The sequence below is a fragment of the Ciona robusta genome, chromosome 11, assembly GCF_009617815.1.
Source record: "Ciona robusta chromosome 11, ASM961781v2".
NCBI classification, from domain to species: Eukaryota; Metazoa; Chordata; class Ascidiacea; order Phlebobranchia; family Cionidae; genus Ciona; species Ciona robusta.
The window spans coordinates 4,548,425-4,568,953 of NC_143245.1; the positions used below are offsets into that span (position 1 = coordinate 4,548,425).

Sequence of the window (20,529 nt, forward strand, 5' to 3'; positions counted from 1 at the left end):
GCTGGACAAGTTAGTATAAAGTCATATAATTATTACAGTGCTATAAAGAAAAAAACGTCTAGGTATATAAGAATAAATATTAACCAGACAACAAAACATTGAAGTAAATGTAATTGCTGGCGACACGGGTTTCGAAAGTTCTGGAATGGAACTTATACATTTTACAGCAGTGGTTAATCTCCGCTTGGCGGTTAAACTTAAAGTTATAACACGCGTATTCCACTGTTGACTATTAATACGGTGGCTACATAAGCCTCTTTATTGATGCCTACGATTTGCAAATGTGAAACTTTGTGTTTTTTAGCACGACTCCAATAACTTTGTGACGTCACAGGTTGAAACTATTGCAACCAATCACGAAGGGAAACATTATATACGTCATAAATTTGTTTTTTGGCGTCAGTGTAGCAAAACAAACCTGAAAAAACGATTACGTGTTTACTAGATATTTAGATAAGCTTTAATGTTTGATTTGGCGCGAAACCGCATTGTTATGTGTCGCCATGGCGATTATTGACTTAATACGACGAATAGAAATGTACACAGCGCTTTCGATACGAAGCTATTCTTTGTCGATATATACCTATATGGCTTATATGAAAACCATGGCATTGTACAAGTGTATTACCAGGCCAATTTACGAAAGCTGTGTATTACCAGGCCAATTTTCGAAAGCTGTGTATTACCAGGCCAATTTTCGAAAGCTGAAATAAGAAAGTATGGGATAAAATTAGACCAGGAATGTATTTAAGCTATGTACGGGTCAGTGAATGCGCCATGTCAAAATATGTTTAGTTTGAGCATACATCGCAGTTAGATAGTAAGTTTTTAACTGTAAGCGTGTTTTAACAACTGTTGTTTTGCCGCTATATCCTATCTTTTCGTTAAAAACATTTTTAAATCTTTGCTACCGTAATCGAAGAGTCAAAAAAGTTATTAAAATTGACAAGGACGAAAGGTTTTAGTTTACACTTATGATTTGTGCAACCACTTCATAACACTAAATGTCCCATATGTTTGCAAAGCGTCAGAGACACTTGAGACAGATAACAATTATACTCAGTCATTTAACAAAGAATTTAAATTGCTTTAAAGAGCCCTCGCTAAGCGGTTGTCAGTTGTATCAGTTTCTGATAGTTACTTGTAACCTGAACCTATATGTACGGACTTCGATACATTCATTTTTAAACAAAGGTCGTACTTAATTGCTTTCGACTGTTGCGCCGTAAAGGATAATTGTTACACCATAAAGATGCCGAATTCTATTACTTCTGAGGATGAACTAAACGACCCCAAATCGGGATACTCCTCAGATTCTAGCAGTTCTAGTTCAAGTTCTGATTCTTCAAAATCGACAGGTTGGTAAAAAATGTAAAAATACAATCATTATATCTCTCTGTACCCTTTAAACATTTTTGATTTTAATATTTCTACGTTTTTTGAAAAGTGTAAATGTACACACACACTTTTTTAGTTAAACGTGAACACTGTAGCTTTGGATTTAAATTTCATTCGAGTCGTATAATATACAATAGCAATGTTTTGATAAACCACCTTTCTACACTCTGCAATACGAGCTGGTATCAGCACCGCCCAAAAGCTATACGAGGCAACCAGAGCTCTTGGTTACGCACAGTCAGATTTATATAGTTGGAAGTACAGATACTAGTTTACTATCGAGGTCTATTGGTCTAAATCGTATTGCATAAGTCTGTGCATAATGTTATATATGAATAAAGGACGGATTGTGCGAAATATATTAGAGTGGGGAAGATGGGGCACGTTTCATTCTATTTTCTCTTTCCATAGGGTAGTAAGCTAAGAACATACAAAAAAATATAAAACCGTATCCTCACGACTCCCTTAGGCCGTTGTTAATTGTTTAAAACACGATTAGGATATTTGAATATCGCGTTAAAGGTGTTCCACCTTCCCCCCTCCTACTATATATATTATATATTTTGTTGTATTTAACTATTTAGAGTGGATTTTGATTCATGTGTATGTATAGTAGGACTTAATGTATTTTCTAAATGAAGAAAATTCTTATTGATTTGAAAGTTATTTTTTAAGAAGTGCATTAGTAAAGAAAAAAAAGTGACAAATAGTAAAAACATATGGCGAAAATTACATGTTTATTATCAACCAATATTATGTTTTTTTTTATTTCATCAGCTTCTCGAAAATCGAGCGTAAGTTCTGTGCGTTCCAAAGAAAAGAAAGTTTCTTCTGAAAGCGAAAAGGGATTGAAAAGCTCAAGTGAAGACGAAACTTCGGATTCCGAAGTTAAAAATCCGAAAACTTCCGAATCTGAGAAGTCTGACTTGGAACCAGAGGTATAGTTAACCAGCTTTGTGGCTTTAATTATTTACATACTAGTGAACGGGATCTTAGTGCGACACATGCCTATATCCCTTCCCATACGATTTAAATCAAAATTGGGTACTGCCGTACTGGGGCGTATGAATCAGAATGCCGTAAAGAAGTACGAATACGGTTTACCTGTGCGAGAATAACGAAGTTGCATTTATTTATTCATTAAAACTCCCAATAAAATATCGCAAAACAACATCGTACGCTTGCTCAGCCGTCGACGGCAATTGTTTTTCAAACCGCGACGATGCAACAATTCGACGCGAAATGAAATAGAAGGGAGCATGGCCTACTAAAGATATCTTTAGTAGGCCATGAAGGGAGCAATCGAAAATGACAAGAAGGCGATAAATAAGAAATAGGACTATTATGAAACGTAAATGCTTTAAAACGAAACGTTTTAAAAGTGCCAATTTACGAATATTCGAAAATTACAGCTTATAGATATATTATGGACCACGGATAAAACGACCGTATGATTAACTTGGCCAATTGCTGGATTTGAATGAATTGAATGTGACTTATTTACCCTTTCGTGGCGGATCATAACAGACGTTGTAACATGTATGTTCTTCATCAATCTAATGGCCGCTGACGAGTTGCCACGTATATAGCAGTGGGGTAAGATGGGATACCTTTAGCACATAAATCCCATATCTCCCGAACTTGTTTTGAACAATTAACAACGCTTTTTTAGAGTTGCGGGGCTATTGTTATGAAATTCGGTAAATATTCTTTGTTTGCGATTATGTAATTCTGTAAATATTCTCAAATGATCGAAGAGAGAAAATAATGTCCCATCTTAGCCAACCCTTCTATATGTAACTTGCCACATACTGTTTGGTCGAGACAGTGCTGTAATATGATTCCATTACCCGTAGCTTGAATATAGCAGCCAAGGGCAGAACTATACCGTTTTAAGCAATATCTTGTATAGGTATACATCTCTGAACGGCGTTATTGCATTGGAATATAGCATAAACAACTTAATATGGAAAGCGATATATGCCGGAGTCGCAACAAGGCCTATTCACGAGTATCGATATAGGCTCTGGACTATAAACTAAGTCGCTCTAGCCGCAGTACCACAGCGAACATGAACCTTAGTGTGAATAACTTAAATCAAACATTCACGAGCAATTGAAGTCCTGAATCACACCAAACAACGATACTATACACAACAACGGCACGATACATATAAAACAGCAGTACATAGAGTGGGGAATTACATTCATTCATTCATTCATTCATTCAATATGGGACAATTTTTCACTGTCCCTTTTGGTAGTAAGTAAAGAATATTTGAAGATTTATAAAACCATTTCATCACGACTCTCATATAGATCTTTGTTAACTGTTTAAAACATGGTCAGGAAGCAGGATGTTTGGATATTATGTGCTATAAAGGTGTCCCGTCTCTCCCCCTACTATATATAGACGGTTAATAATTAGTTAACGTTATAATATTTTTCCAGAATACTCCAAATAAAAAAAGCCCTGTACCACGTGACACCGATTCGTCGTCGTCGTCATCATCCAGCAGCGAAGACGAAGACACAGAAATAACAAAAACACCGGAACCGGAAACGACGAAAAGAGAGGAAAGGGAATTAACTCCTATACTGACGTTGCCCAAACTTTTGCCCACTGTTGAAACAGATGTTACAACTGATAAAACTAAATCGTTGAAAAAAGTTACGATAACAGGTGAGTTTCACTCTAGATCAATAATAATAACTTTATTTGTAGCTCTTCGTAGAATTTAAAAATATTTTTAAAGAAATTACAGGTTATAGCGACAAAACAACTGTTGTTAAAACACGCTCACAGTTAAAAACGTATTTTTAGTTAAAAGAAAATTAGCGTGGTCGGTATACATACCTAGCAGACAACGAATGGGATTCGTATTTCGTTCCTTATTTTATTTCGTGTGTTAAGCGCACGTTTTGTAATCGAAGAGTATCCAGTACGAAGCATGATGTTGCTTTATATACTCTGCATTGTATACAGACTCTTAAATACTTGCAAAAAGCTCCCATTTAAAAAAGTTCTTGTTTATTATTTAACACGTATATAGTTTCTTTAACAAATAAGGTTTATTTTATCTGTTATTTTAGGCACCTATTTATGACTTATTAATTTTAGACGACAAGCCGATTCGACCACGAGGTGCAAATCCAAAAAGCGCCCGATTTAACCGCCAGATGGAGCCCTCGCTTCCGGAAGACGAACTTATCGAAAGCGAACTTCATATTATAAAACATCGGTTTGTAGCTACTATTGTGACGTCACACAGAGCACTTACCAGTAATCAGCAAACCATCGGTTACTGTCCTATTAAGACCATTTATATAGAGTGGGGTAAGATGGGACACTTTTTTATTCTAATTTCTCCTTATATTTGGTAGTAAACAAAGAACATTCAATAAATTACAAAAACGTATCCTCACGACTTTCATAGGCTGTTGTTAGTTGTTTAAAACACTATCAGGATATTTGGACAGTATGTGTTAAAGGTGTCCCGTCTTACCCCACCCTACTATATGAGTATATTATGTCCCATTTGGTGATAAACAACGAACATTGACAGAATTATATAACCGAAGTTATGCCAATTTAAAATAGCGTCGTTTATTGTCCGAAATACCTTCAGAAAATTTAGGATTTAGGTGCTACTATATCGCATCTTACCCCACTATGTTTTAGGTTCCAAATATTTTGTAATATAGCTTATTTCATACTTTCAGGAACTCGTCTGTGACCATGAAAAAATGTACCACACATTAATAACCATTTTAAACAATTAAAGATCTTGTACATTGCTTTTTAAAAGTTATTTTCAACCAATAGCCCGACGAGATCAGCTCCACCTAGATCACGTGGTTTCTATGCTCAAAGTGCGAACTTGGTTTACCTTCAGAAAGAATGTTCGAGAATTGAACGTAGGATGAAAAAAACGGCTGTCATTAATTTAGTAAAGAAGCCTTCAGTGTGAGTTTATTGGTATTTAGCTGCTTTTAATCCAGAGGCCCCAAATTATCAGCTCTATACATAAAAAAATAATCACTCACAAAGCAATAACATGGTAACTTATAAGCGGACACGAGGTGTATAAAAAAAGAACACCCGTGTTGGCCGTTGTACTTACTATACGAGATGAGTTAGAACAAACTTGTAAATTTGTACATTGGTTATGTATGTATGTAACTTACTTTATCCTCGCGTGCCCGGAAAACGACAGTCGTTATCACACGGGTTTAACACCTCGTGCCAGCTTACGAGTTACCATGCAAGTTACTTCGTATAGGTAATTATTTTTTGGGGGATTTTTTCATTATTTTTTTATGTTTGTCTGATAATTTGGACAACTCATTAGTGACCGCTGGGTTGGAGCAATTGCCGTTAAGTGTCTTGCCCAAGAACACATACGCCCACAATGGTAGCAACGTCGAGCCTTGAATTCATTACCTCTGGGTTACAGGCAGGCGCGCCAACCACTATAGCACATAAACACTCTATCCTTGTTTACAGCGAGCCTTACAAACCATTCACATGGAACAGCTTAGCACCATACTACAACACAGACACCCTGCGTTACATTATAAAGATGCCGGTCAACGTACGTAGAGGTTACAACAGCCGAGCTACCGCATGTGGACTTGTTGATCCAGAGGTATCATGGAAAATGGACCAGTAAGTTTAACTATTAGAGAGATTTAAACCTACAACCTTTGGTGTATAATTCCTTATTGTACTCAGGACTGTGGGGTTATATGGGACACCTAGTTACTCTATTTTCTTGTCACTTTTAGTAGTAAACATGGAAAATTCAAAGACCTATAAAACCATATCTACACGACCCCCATAGACCGTTGTTAATTGTTTAAAACACTTTTTTGAATATTGTTCGCTAAATGTGTCCCATCTTCCCCCACCCAACTATAATGTATTTTTTGCTGTCCATAGTTGCCTCACACCGTACACCCCATCAAGACCAGAGTTATTCCGTCATCACCATAGTCGACGCAGGTAAGTAAACACTGTGACGTCATCAGTATGACGTAATGATATATAATATTTTTACCCAGGACAAAATCCGCAGCACCGCGTTTGATTACCACCGACCCGACAATGGTGAACCCTCGTTTTCCACGCGTGCCATCAGCGTACAGTGTGGGAGCCTCTGGGTAACGATTTTTGCATTCCTATTAACCAGATATGTAATAAAACGTAATAGCAGAGTGGTAAGCCTCTCCGTATTTTACTTGAGCGGTTCTTAACCGGAAGTCACTATCACTGTGGTTTTCTATGGCGTTTTAAGATATAGAACTCCACTGCCACGGGCTCGTTTTATCGCGACCAGAGCCATAGAAATACCGAGTAGTTCAACCCATTGTTACGTAAAATACAAATTGAACTGCAATTTGGGTCCAAAATAACACAGTGGGTATAGGGAAAATGCATGTTTTCGGTAATTTGAAAGAAAACTCTTCAAAATAAATTTATAAGTTGAAAAGTCTAAAAAACACGTGTTATTTGTTTTCTGTATAAAAAAAGTCAAAAATAGATTTGTGACATTTTAGTCATTTAATGCGGCTAAATTTGTATATTTTTTTAAAATGTTTGGTAAGGTAAATAGAAGCTGTTTTACACCTTCCCACAAAAGGAAATCGCAAATAAAACTTAACAAGTTCGTTTAAATTCATTGCGAAAGTCACCGCTTTTGCTCTATTTTGAACACACAAAGACGGCGATTGGACTACTCGGTGTTTCCATGACTCTGATCACGACAAGAAAAATAACTGCCATTTATTCAATATTACGTCAAAAACCTAACATTGTTACTTAGGAAAAGTTCTCCAAGGCCACCATCAAGAAAGCAAGCTCAAACTGTCCATTAAACTATTGGTTTAATGATCAAATTATTGCACTTATTCTATAACTACATATGCGTAGTTGACTGTGTATCATGTTCATTATCAGCGCTTCATATATAGCTTTTATACCGTTTTTGAACCTTATATATAAAGTATTGTATTTTATGGCTAACTGAAATTATTATATAGTAGGGTGGGGGAGAATGGGACACCTTTTCGTTCTATTTTCTCGTACCATTTGGTAGTAAACAAAGAGAATTCAAAGAATTACAAAATTTACCCTCACGACTTTCATAAGACCGTTGTTAATTGTTTAAAACATGACATTTGAATATTATGTGCTAAAGTCAAAAGGAAAGGTGTCCCGTCTTCCCCCACAATACTCTATTGTTTTTCTGAATTCAGTGAACGAAAATAAATTGCTCTTCAAAAAGTTGTGTATTGACACAGTGTTATACAGGCATAAGTGTCCACGCATAATTAAAATTATAAACAGAATGATCAAAAACAAAGCGATTGAAACAAGGTATGTGTAGTTGAATGTATAAGTCAGGCTGTATTTCCTTTCTGCATGTCCCCAATTACTTTGCTGAGCATTTGGTTGCACAGTGCAGCATAGGGGTTTGAAGCCACTATCTATAGAACAGAATTGCGTATTTAATAAAAAAAAAGGTGAAACAGTATTATTGTATAAATTTTGTTTACTGATTTAAAACTAAATGCGAGTGTCTGACAGTGTCTTAGCACGGGTCAAATGAAAGTCTTTAATGGAATTTTCGGATGTTTGGGTAAACGGCCAAATAATTCCAGATTCTTGACAAGGACCTCACCCATAAAAAAACAAAAAAACTAGCTGCTGTTTTTGGAAGAAGTTTAACAAATACAAAAGCTGAACAGCAAATGAATATGTTATACATACAAAACCAACACAAGATTACCCTGCATTTTACAATTACTCAAACAAAAACAAAATATGATCCAAAACCTACATAATAAAAAATAAATTAACAAACAAAAACCCAAACCATACAAAAGTAAAATCAAATTTTTATAATCAAAACTCTATTTAATGAAAATGAAATTAATAAACAAAAAACATATATATACATATATATACACAATTTCTCATCTATAATATAAAAACAAAATTATCATACGTTATATTATAACTCATACCTCTTGTTTTGCGAATTTATTTCCAAGATCCGCTGCTTTTTTAAAATCATCGAACGCGTCTTCTTTCTGTCCCTTTAACTTCCTAATCATTCCTCGTTGAACGAGAGCAAACTCGCCAGCCTTTCCGCGTTCCCCACTTAACTCAATAGCTGTGTCCAAATCTTCCAAAGCACCTGTGTGATTAGAAGTATAGGGTCAGTGACCGGTGGCCAAATTTAAAGCATGTGTTTTATCAAAAAACAGCGGAATTTAGGAAATTCAGAAAAAAACTTGGCTTGGACAAAAAAAATCTAAAGCACTTGTGCAGTTAGAAGTATGCGTTCAATGCTTGATTTAAAAGCATGGGTTTTCCTGAAATTTTGGTGTTTTTGGTGTTTTACAAAGCCCAATTTTTTTGGTGTCTTGGAAGCCCAATTTTGGTGTTTTGAAAAAAAAAATTTCTTAGACAAAAAAAATGCATAAAAATGCTAAATAATATCCCCTATGCAAATTTAAACTTCAATTTGACTAAATGTCATATTAAAAAATTATAGTTGTGTCATGTTGCATTAGTCTTGCTGTACTGTTTGAAAATGCTATGTGGAAACTCGAATAATTTTGTACCATTTCTGTGTAGTAAATGTAGAATACTTTGATCTTTTATATTTTGCTTTTTAAGGTTATTAAATGGACATCTCCTGCATAATACATATTACACTATCTAGTACAGCAAGCTTTAAACCCATATATTTAGCAGGGTGAGGTAACCGTAAATTTTACAAAATATTGAAGAGTATGGCAGGTGCACAAGCAATTTTTTTACAAACTTTTGGTTATGCACGCTAATTAATTGAACAATCAAAAAAATGTAATAAATTAAGAAGGACCTCCTAATGTGGCTTGGAATGTATGTGCTTTGCACGTCGATTTTTAATGATAGCACGCACGCGAGAAATAACCGTCCTGCATGCGCAAAATCTCGTCAGGAACTGCCATACTCGGCAGACTGGCAAACAATAATTAAATATTAAACCTTCAATATTTCCCATTAGACGTTTAACTTGAGCGCGATTGTTAAATCCTGAAGCTCGGAGTGGAAGTTTTTCAATCGCTTCATCAAATAATTTTATTGCTTCGATAAACTTCTTCTCTTCTGCTAACTTCACCCCGTTTGTCTCCAATTTCTTCACAAATGAAAGTTCTTCTTTGTCAAATTGAACATCCAGGTCTGCAACGAAGTTTGCAGAGTTTATTTTATTATTTTTTTTCTAATGAGATACATGATTTAGTAATACAGTATAATCCTCCTATGATGTCAAAGCAAAAACCAAGGGAAAAATTTCCAATCTGTTAGAAGTTAAAGCCTTTTAGTTTATAAAATAGTGGATAGATTTTTAACTAGCACCTATAAATCAAAATTATGCATATTATAATACATATACATCTAAAAATAACATAGGTTTTGCAGATTTTTATATTTATACATGCGTTAATGCAATTTTGACAATGCGACAGTAAAATGCTTTATTTATACAAACCAAACAGAAAATAAAATACCTTCCCGGACATTTTCTTCCACATTCACAGGTAAACTTGGATTTAGAATCAATTGCAGAACATTTTGGTCACTTTTTGATATTTTTTCCATGATTATACTATGACGTTCCGACTGATCAAAATTTGTTTTGTTTACAAAAATTCACAGATGTGTTCACGATAAGAGAGTTACCATGGTGGGCTGTTACCAATACAGGCATTGCCACAACGGGTTTTGGAATCGGGGAACATGGTGTATTTAATAATAAGACTTGCCAACATAAAAACAATTATTGGTGTTATTAAACAGCTCATGCTTGATTGAAAACTGTATTAGTCGTATAGAACAGACTTACAGTGCATTTTGCATTGTAAAAACGTGTTTGCCTAATATTGCATAGCATAGCACAACATTTGACGATGCCTAACATTTGTAATTTTGTGTGGTGAATCTGTAGTTATATATACATTGATCTAACCAAAAATTAAAAATAAGTTAGTTTATTGGCTTTATGTAAATTTTCTAAATTTAATAGTCAAACAACTTCGCCTTAAATTAACGGTATATTTATAGTAAACAAAAATGTAATGTATTTAGTTGACTTATTAACTTTATTATTGAGTTAATTGCAAAATGAGTAGCCGAGTCGAAAACCGAGTCGCAGAAAGTAGAAACACTTTCTATTTTTCCATGGCTTATGGTATTTCTATGGCCCTGGTCGAAAAAGCGTAAGAGATTTTTGCTGTAGCGAAGTATGACGCCATCGAGGGTCAAAAGTGAGTGAGAAAGACTGTGTTCAGTTTATACTTTAGAGAATCGATAAAGTCCTTTTATCGCGAGAAACGCCTTATTTCGTAGATGCCGAACCGGTGCGTTGTTGGAGGGTGTTCAAATACCTACCAAAATAAAGTAAAAATACATAAATTTCCGAAAAGCCCAATATTAAAGCAGTGCTGGGTGAAGTTTGTGCAATGTACAAGGGCAGATTTTGAGCAACCTTCCAAGAACAGTGTTATATGTGGTAAACATTTTAAACCCGACTGTTATTGGAAAAAGTTTGGATCCTCTACTGAGTTATTGTTGGAGTCTGCTATACCTACAGAAAAGTCGAAAAAAGCTGCACCTGCTACACAAAAAAGAAAATGGACTGTTGCATTTACCAAACAATCAAGAAAAAAAGTAAGTTTTTAAGATGCTTTGCATAAATAAATAAAAAATGTGTGTTTGATTTAGACTAAGTTGTTGGATGAAGTATTGGGCTGCAGTCCAACATCTAATGCAGCTATAGACGAATCTCCAAATGAAAATGTTTCAGAGGTATTTATTTAGCTAGCAACTGCATAATGTTGTAATTTTTACTTTTGGGCTAGACTTCATTTGTTTTTAAGGAAACACTAAGTGTGCCAGAGAAAGATGACAAGTGTATTCAAACTGAAACTGCACAACACAACCAGAAAACACAAACGAGCCTACGAAGAGGAAAACATAGAAAATGTAAAAAGACATTCATAGACACACCAATACTTTCTTGTCTACCACCGTTAACCTCTAACTATCTTCAACCTGACAAGGACGTTTCAAATGCAGCCCATGCTTTGTTGCAAATAAAGTTTTTTACAAAATAGAAAATTTAATTTAAAATTGGATGCCCAGAAAACAATATTCGTTATAACATGGTTGTTCATCCACCTTGCCCACAATTGTAACAGCGTCGAGCCTTGAACCCATTACCTCTGGCTTACAGGCAGGTGTGCTAACTGCTAATCACTTTGCCACGACGTCAGACTTGAATCCAGTACAGGTGTCACTTGGAAATGTAGATCTAATCATGTTAACAACACATGATGGGATAAGCACAAGAACACGTCGTCCAACATCTGTAGGCCACATGTCTGAATCTGCTAAACCTAAACAATAATAAACCGGACATAAAAACGCATACATCTATATCTATAATAAATTTTTGGAGATTGGGCAGCTTAACCCATACAAATTGAACAACATACTAACTTGTGTTGCCTTGAAATAGAGTGCACAACACTGCCATAATCTTGTTTGTAAGCTCAGTGTGCTGTCTCTAAAACCAAGGGATTGCGACATGCGCCTTAAAATTGTTTTTTTTCCCCTAATTTATTTTTAAGTTGACAGCAACATAACGAATGTAAAAGAGAGGGCATTGATATATAATTGCCACATGTGCAACTTAACGAAAATTATTATATGTATCATCTTCTGATATATATAAAAAAACAATTGCAGCTCGCCATTCGTATTGGCAATTTGCAAGGTGTTTGGGCTTCAGGGCCTGCACCCCATTTTCCTAATACACAAGGGAGGTTTAAGCCGATCCAACATGTATCCATAATCACCATGTATTTCCTCAACATCTTCATCTAAGTCAGAAATTGATTCTGCACCATCAGAACTTTCTAAATTAGCCATGTTCACTCTTCAACTCTGGTTCAGCAGGCTGTACTAGCACTAACTGCGCTTTGTTCGATTCCCACTCTCTTTGACCCTCGATGACGTCACGCACGGTTTGTCGCGTTCGCTCAATTTCGTTCACCATCAAACCAATGCAAATAAAATACAAATTTAAACATCTGTATTTCCGAAACCGGTGACCCGATCGGGCTAATTCTTTCGCCGAAAAAAAGAGAAAAAATTAAAACAATTCTGCGGTATAAATAGTTTAAATTTACATATACCCGTCTCATGTGCACTTACCAATTCCTGTGTGAAACGAATGAAAGCAGATATGAAATACGTGTGATTCTAAAAAAAAAGTTTATCTGTAAAGAAAATATCGTTCGTCTTTTGAGAAAATGCTTAGTTGTCAAAAGAAAATCACGTTTAACGCTGTTTGTATGGGCGGACTGCCAAAACGTATAGCTTCCTATTTGTAAATTGACGAAGCTGGTTAGTGGGCGGGTGTCCGTGAGTGGGAAAGGTAATTGCTCTAACGTGTTGGGCACAATAAAACAATCATTCGAAAGTTGAAAACTGACAGCAGATACGAGATGTATAAGACTTTAAAAGCCCGTATTAGAGTACTGTGCTGGAGTCAGAAGGGATACCGTTAAAACCTATAAATTCCATATGCACTGATCGTTTTTTTAACAATTAGCAACACTTTTTTAGGTCGCGTGGCTACAGTTATACACAGTTATTTAAATATTCTTTGTTTACTATATAGCAAATGGGACCAAGGGGTCAAAACATGTCTCATCTCACCTGAGTGAATATCAAAACTATAATCGAGAGAAAGCACGACGTATATAACCTATTACTTTAGTTAGTTTATTAGGTATTGCCGAGCAATTAGGCCACACCCAAATAAAATGGTGTCATATAACGTCTGACACGAAAATAAAATAATAATTTTCAGAGTACTGATTTAGGACTTAATATTTTTCGTGGCTATAATTTTTCAGTTTTGTGTTGCATTTGTTTATATATATCGCATCGGGTTTACCCAAACTGAACAGATTTACCCGAACCGCCAATCAGGCAATCAAATTTGTTAAACAGAACCAAGTTATGCAGCCAACATATACAAATATGAAGAGAAAATAGCTTTTCGCGGAAAATCGTGCGGTTATTTTTCGTAAGAATAGCTACTACGCCAGAGAAAAAACACGCTTATGTAAAGGCCGAACTCTTTTATGGACAGACGGATACGAATGTTTGCAAAAAGCGTGATATTATTTGTTTATTGACACAAACAAATTTCTAGACCACGTTTTTTATTCGTTCTTAAAATAGCTAAAGAAAATCGTTTTAGGCTACTTTATTGTGGCTTATGGACTAATTTAGACTGAATGTGTTTATAAAAGGTCACTGTGGTGGTAGATGTTTACTATCGAAAGTCAGCTGTTGTCGCTTGTACGTGGTAATTGCAGTATATGCATATGTTTTAGGTACAGTACGAATGGGGGGAGGTGGGACACCTTTAGAACACTATCCCTATATTCTGATTGTGTTTTTAACAATTAACAGCGGTCTATGGAAGTCATATAAATATATGGTTTCATATTTCTTTGAACGTTTACTGCCAAATATAGGACGAGAAAATGGAATAAAAAGGTGTCCCATATTCCACACCGTACTATATATAGTTTTACAATACATTATACTGTGTGATTCAGGTTTGTATTTTAACAATACACCGTATTTTTGTATGTAACAAAAAGTATGTCTATCCTTGCGACTACGATATCTATAAGAAGATCATGTAGTACTGTGGGGTAAGATGGGCTACAGATAATATCCCATATTTCCTGACTGTGTTTATCAACAACGTTGTTTAATTAAAATAGCACGGTAATTTAATTTTGTGAATTTTCTTTGTTTACTACCTAATGTGGCAACAAAATAAAATAAAAATCCTACCCCAACCTGCTATACATAGTATAGGGTAGGGGGATATGGGACACATTTTTATTCTATTTTCTGGTTCCATTTGGTATAGTAAACAAAGAACACTCAAAGAATTATAAAACCGTATATCCCCATGACGCCCATGGACCGTAGTTAATTGTTTAAAACACGATCAGGATATTTGGATAATATGTTCTAAAGGTGTCCCGATTTCCCCATCTTTAAACTGAACTTTGAGTGTATTTAAAAGCTGATAAATATCAAGGGTTGATTTGGTCAAACCACTGCCGTTCTTGTTATATTAACCCACGTAATATAAAGGTCATGGGCCAGTATCAGATAGGAAATCTAGACTGACCAACAGAAAACGATTTCGGCGTAACGACTACGTGACCAAAATCATGACACTAATTGAAACTAAAATTCAAACTAAGGGCGGATACAAAGAATCACGACAGGGTGTGTAGGTATATATACTTCCCCACTTTGCATGTATACGAGCAGTCATTAGTGGTAATAGGTTTCTTAGTTGATTACCGCAGAACTACTTTAGTGAAAGTAAAATGCAACATGCACCTCGCCTAAGGGCCTTGGTAGTTAGTATTTATATGTCAAGGAATGGAAACATCTATATAATGACTGACCGCAGTGGATCTTCTTTAGAAATATGATTTTAATCTTATGAAGTTTACAGGTTTATAGTAAGCGGGTACAATAATGGGGATTTTATCTAAAAATCCTGCTCTGCTAAGTCTCAGTGGGCGGACTTTTGAAATTGGACATTTTAAAATGAAGACTACAGTCCTTATTGGCGTGTTCTGTATTGCTGTAACGATGGGGGCTTTTGGGTCTGGAGAAACACAGCCACCTGAACACCATCAACGGATAAGAAGAATGTCAAGAAGATGTGTTGATGAAAATGTAATTGACTGCCCGGTGTGGGCTCAATTTGGATATTGCACACATAGAATGAAACGATTTACAATTTGGATGAGAGCGCACTGTATGAGAAGTTGCGGAGTCTGTCAGTCGCATGTTCAATCAACAACAACAATACAAACAACAACTACAACGAGGTCAGCGACTACAACAACTGTTGCGAAAAGTCCTACTTCAACAACAACAACAACAACAACAACGGCCCCAATAACGACAACAACAAATTTAACAACGGAAACAACAAAACTATCCTCACACACTGCACCTATAGAACAAAACACAACAACGATATCATTTTCGGCTAAAAGTAGACCAAGTACAGCTGACAATACGTCGATATTTACAAGACCTGAAGGAGTAACAGACGCAATGACGACAGTAGCAACTACAAATGATAAAACAACAGCACCAACAACGGTAAACTCGACAACAAGTACAAGCTTTGGGACAAGCACAACATTCGTGGGAGTTTTAATAAATTCAACAGAAACAAATTCTACCAAGTTGCTGTTAAAAGGAACAACTGAGCCTTCAAGAACATTAAATACAGCTGAAAATATAACAGTGCGTGAAGTTGTAATTAACGGGCGTTCTCCGACAGAAGAAACGACTACAAGTACCAGAACACCGACAGCAATAAATGCACGACCAATTGCAGAAAGAACAAACACAATAAGGTTACAACGTTACAATGATAAATCACGCGAGTCTTTGTCAAGGAATTGTTTTCCAACAAATTGCGGTTTGCGTAACAATGAAAGAACATCAGTAGATGCGGTTCCAATGAATGTTAGGAAGATTGCTGGAGGTCGAAGAGCACGAAAAGGCGAAGCTCCTTGGCATGGAATGCTGCTGACTAGAACGAGAGGTAATTTCAAATACTGCGGCCTCAGTGTCATCTGTTCTAAGTGGTTGCTAACAGCGGGGCATTGCGTTTCCAATATCGCTCAAATTTACAGGAACAGATCGGTCAGTATTACAATATACGTTGGCAGGTATAGAGGTGTCTATGGATTCATATCACGCACCACGCAAGTGTTTGATAAGTTTGACATAAAAGATATTGTCGTTCATCCGGATTTTACGTCCAGGCCAAGATATGTCAACGATATTGCGTTGATTAAATTAAGGTCAGCAATCCAGTTTAACGAATTTGTTCACCCGGTGTGTATTCCATATTATAATCCGCTCCGGCAAGGTGAGGCTCTCATTGCGTTTGGTTGGGGTGCTACACTGGGTCGAGGCCCGAGCTCAAACTATTTAAAGCAAGTTAAATTAAAGTATCTGCCGCATGAAAATTGCCAAGATTTGGTTTGGGGTCTCGGGAGAAACGGAACATTTTGCGCGAAAGGAGAATTGGACAATGATACTTGCTACGGGGATTCGGGTGGTGGCCTGGTACGGAAGCGGGGAAACAATGGAGCTGACGTCATATATGGCATCACAAGTTATGGGACACATCATTGCAACACTCGGCGCCCACTAGCGCCTAGCGTTTACACGGATGTTGCGTTTTATCGAGAGTGGATTGAAAGTGTAACGAACGGGTGTTGCGACACCTAGTAGGATTCGTTTTAAGTTAATTCACTCGCATGGTGTCACTGTTGCCACATGTTTTAATCGTTTTATGTTCTATCGTTTGTTGTTGTAGCTTATTAAAATAAATTAACGTAGTTTTCCAAAAGCTCTCTTATTTTACTTGACCAACTGGAATGCTGTTAGTGATTTATTTCCCCCGAAATTCCCGGGCCGTGGTAAAGTGTTTAGCACGCCTGTCTCTAACCAGGGGTTACAGGTGCGTCGCTGCTACCATTGGCGGCGTATATGTCTTTAGACACCTGAAAATTTCTTCAACCCAGCAGTGGTCACTGATAGGTTTTCCAAATTATTATCTCTGTATAGAAAGTAAAAAATATCCACCCAAAAAGAATCACCCCGAAAGTAACACATACATGGTAACTCGTAAGCTGACAGCACGAGGTGTATTAAACAGAACACCCAGAAGTGTTTAACGAAACAGATTTAAACAGAAGTGTTTAACGACTGTCGTTTTCCGGCAAAGCAAGGATAAAGCAAGTTAGATTTAAATTGAAACCCGAAAAGTTACTTATTTAGTTGGCATGACTTAGACCCCATGACATTATTCATAAACCTTGTTCAGTCTAGACCGCTATGCAGTGATTCAATCTCCTATATAATGGCACACGCGGTGTTTCTATATTCGATAACAGACCTTTCGTGTCGTTACGTGACATCGTTTTGGTTTATTTTTCTACTTTTATCTTATCGTAGACTTTATTTTTGCCTTCTTGTGATTTTCTTTTAACACAAGCTAACTTTGGAATTTAAGTAAGACAGATTCTTATAGTGCGTGGGGAAACCGATATGACATCAAGTAATGATGATAGATTTTTTTGGTGAAAATTCCCTTTTTGTGAATCATGTATATCTGTTTATCGAGTATGAGGTTATTAGCGTACATACGGGATTTTTAAAGGTTTCGGTTCTTACAGTGTGTTAAAAAACTTATGTTATTTATTTCGGAACTGTTGTGCCGAGCCCGATGACTGTCGGAAAACACGCATAAGTATATATAAAGTAGGGTGGGGGAAGATGGGACACCTTTAGCACATAATATCCAAATGTTCTGACCGCCTTTTAAACAATTAACAACGGTCTATGGGAGTCGTGGGGATATTTTGGAAGAATTCTGTTTTTTGTTTACTACCAAATGGGACGAGAAAATGGAATGAAAAGGTGTCCCATTTTCCCCCACCCTACTCTACATGTCTACAGCTCGAAAAATATGTTTTAATTTATATTTCCATTCGCAATTAAAAACATCTTAACCCCATATGCACCTAAATCGTGTGTCGCACCATCGCCACCCAACGGTTAAACTGACTTATCGGGTACAAAAAGTAAGATGGGGGGTAAGATGGGACACCTATAACACATAATACCCTGGTCATATTTTAAACAATTAACAACGGTCCATAGGGGCCGTGAGGATTCAGTTTTATAATTGTTTAAATGTTTTTTGTTTACTACCAAATGGGTCGAGAAAATAAAATACAAATGTGTCCCATCTTTTCCCACCCTACTATTTAGTGAAAGTGGAAAACGAAGGCTCTTTATTGTTATGACATTATAAGATCGTTAAAAAAACTTTTTAAATCACACAGTTACTTTTATACATCGCACGCAAAGTTTCATATTTTTACCTAGATTTTTTACCGATGAGTAAGTTACAAACACAGCACATTGTGCCGTTATTCTATTCGCTACTTTTATTACCAATGTATATAAATGGCGGTTTACTGTTTGTTTCGTACTAGACAAGTTGTGCTCACGTAGACCCTATGCGCAAATTCACGCAGCTAGACTTTATGAAATTCAACTAATTATAGCTGCCAAATAGCTGTAACAGTGTCGGCTTATAAGCGCGTTACACCACGGAAAGTCTATTTACGCAGTTTATTACTGCAGCAATATACCGCGACAACAAGCCAGCTGACATTATACCGTACAAGGCACCGCCAGCACATTATGTGTCTTATTGTTTTTGACGTAAACCATTTTCTTGTTGGACAATATTAATTATGACGTCATATGCTTTATTGTTCGTCTCTAAAAGGTTTGTATTTCGCATTGATAGCATTTTGACGTCACACCCGGAATGTGTTTTTCGAAGCACGCGATTTGCATTTAATTGAATTTTAAAGACCTGTCGGAACTAAATTATGTGACGTCACAATTGCGTTTGAGCGACGACTTCCACTGTCGGTGTAAATTAAATGACGTCACTTCCGGGTAAAGAACTTATTGATTGGACCGAAACATATAAATCAGTATCAGCATTGGTAGCTTAGCGAAAGGGGTGAAATTACAATCAGTTGGTATTGTGTGTTTGTGCATTATAGTATGAGGTTTCACATGCGTCTGTTTAATTAAACTATAAAAAATATATTCTCGTAGCTGTTAAAGCCATTTATATTGGGGCGGGGAAGATAGGACACCTTTCATTCTAATTTCTCGTCCCATTTGGTTGGAAACAAAGAACATTCAAAGAATTATAAAACCGTATTCCTATGGCTACTATATACCGATGGTAAATGTTTAAAACACAATCAGGACATTTGGATATTATGCGCCAAAGGTGTCCCATCTTCTCCTACAGTACTGTGATTTTTTTAGAAATGCGTGGTATTCATTTGCTCCTTGCGGTCTCGGTTTGAAATTGTAAATGATCTAAGGTTATTAATAGCGCTTGTCCTCTGAATGTTACCGTAATAAGGGAATATCCCATGTTAATAATCGTGTTCGAAACGAACGGGCGTTGGTTAGTACATTGTAAAATAAGGAGTGTACAAGGATAATTAAAGCCTTTATGCTTGTAATCTGCATGATTCAGTTTGAGATTAAAGAAAAATTCAATAACGTCATGAAGCAATGATTGAGTTTCACGGAATTTTTCTCAATAATTTCATGTTTGAGCGAAAGACACTTAATTTGGCACGATTTAGGCTTGAAACATTTTTTTAATTTATTTTAACTTTTTTGCCTGAGAGCTTGCGGTAATCTTGGCGGTAATAATCGAGAAATTTTGGGTTGTGGTTTTTACCCAATGTACTGCCTGTGAGATAAAAATGGCCGAAAATGCGTTCACGGTCATGGTCAAGAAACTACTTTGCTGTGGTTTTTTACCAACTTTGGTTTTCACTAGCGTCACCGCACTGCACCCATTTGTGACGTAAGAATGGCCGGAATTGGGAATGGCGATCTAATTTCTATTAACCCTCGAGAGAGTGTTTTCGAAATTTTGCCTCAAATTTCAAAATAGATTAAACAACCGGCACCTCAGGGGGGAGGGAGGTTTTCAGTATCAGGAGCTCGAACTCGAGTATCGCGACGACGAATCGCCTCTTATGACGTCACAAACGTCTTCAGAACTTCGTAGTTTAGGAGAAAGTAGCCGTAGTGGTCACGTAGAATAGACCTATTATCGAAATCGAAACTTTAAGTGGTCAGAAACATGTCACTTGCAGAGGGTAATAAATGAACTATTCCAAACAAGTATCGTATACAAAAACGGACATACGGTAGGCTCGACTTTAGAAATCATTTGGCTTTGTTACTGAATGGCTGCATGTAAAAAAGCTCGTGCGGCAAAGGAGCAGGTGTTTGTTTGCATTTAGTTTATGATCGGCGTTTGTCGCAAGCATGCCTTTTGTACGTTTCGGCAAATAAAGGACGTGAATGTAAAGT

General features: G+C 36.4%; 4 protein-coding genes and 1 long non-coding RNA gene across 6 annotated transcripts; 3 read left to right on the plus strand and 2 right to left on the minus strand.

Annotated features, from left to right (window-relative positions):
* The first annotated feature begins 268 nt into the window (after positions 1 to 268).
* On the plus strand, positions 269 to 7,683 carry LOC149728247 (uncharacterized). The gene is made up of 9 exons (XM_089888207.1): positions 269 to 1,358; positions 2,176 to 2,336; positions 3,849 to 4,080; positions 4,519 to 4,639; positions 5,224 to 5,364; positions 5,905 to 6,066; positions 6,340 to 6,402; positions 6,462 to 6,560; positions 7,223 to 7,683. The coding sequence occupies exons 1-9, from the start codon at positions 1,253 to 1,255 to the stop codon at positions 7,272 to 7,274; spliced, it is 1,137 nt and encodes a 378-aa protein (XP_089744333.1). The 5' UTR covers positions 269 to 1,252; the 3' UTR covers positions 7,275 to 7,683.
* LOC149728248 (tetratricopeptide repeat protein 36-like) lies at positions 7,670 to 10,138 on the minus strand. The gene is made up of 4 exons (XM_089888217.1): positions 9,963 to 10,138; positions 9,439 to 9,633; positions 8,427 to 8,599; positions 7,670 to 7,886 (listed from the first exon to the last, which is right to left on the minus strand). Exons 1-4 carry the CDS (start codon positions 10,051 to 10,053, stop codon positions 7,800 to 7,802), a joined length of 546 nt encoding a protein of 181 aa, XP_089744343.1. The 5' UTR covers positions 10,054 to 10,138; the 3' UTR covers positions 7,670 to 7,799.
* A 527-nt stretch (positions 10,139 to 10,665) lies between these two features.
* On the plus strand, positions 10,666 to 11,571 carry LOC149728249 (uncharacterized). The gene is made up of 3 exons (XM_089888216.1): positions 10,666 to 11,121; positions 11,176 to 11,259; positions 11,331 to 11,571. Exons 1-3 carry the CDS (start codon positions 10,801 to 10,803, stop codon positions 11,565 to 11,567), a joined length of 642 nt encoding a protein of 213 aa, XP_089744342.1. The 5' UTR covers positions 10,666 to 10,800; the 3' UTR covers positions 11,568 to 11,571.
* On the minus strand, positions 11,346 to 13,737 carry LOC149728250 (uncharacterized). Of its 2 annotated transcripts, none has more exons than XR_016386010.1 (2): positions 12,312 to 13,737; positions 11,346 to 11,849 (listed from the first exon to the last, which is right to left on the minus strand). It is a non-coding gene; the product is annotated as an uncharacterized LOC149728250 (long non-coding RNA). The 2 variants fall into 2 exon arrangements; XR_016386011.1 differs by having other exon boundaries at positions 11,953 to 13,734.
* Positions 13,738 to 14,935: 1,198 nt separating this feature from the next.
* LOC149728251 (uncharacterized) lies at positions 14,936 to 16,945 on the plus strand. The gene has a single exon (XM_089888198.1). It carries the CDS (start codon positions 15,040 to 15,042, stop codon positions 16,822 to 16,824), a length of 1,785 nt encoding a protein of 594 aa, XP_089744324.1. The 5' UTR covers positions 14,936 to 15,039; the 3' UTR covers positions 16,825 to 16,945.
* Positions 16,946 to 20,529: the final 3,584 nt, after the last annotated feature.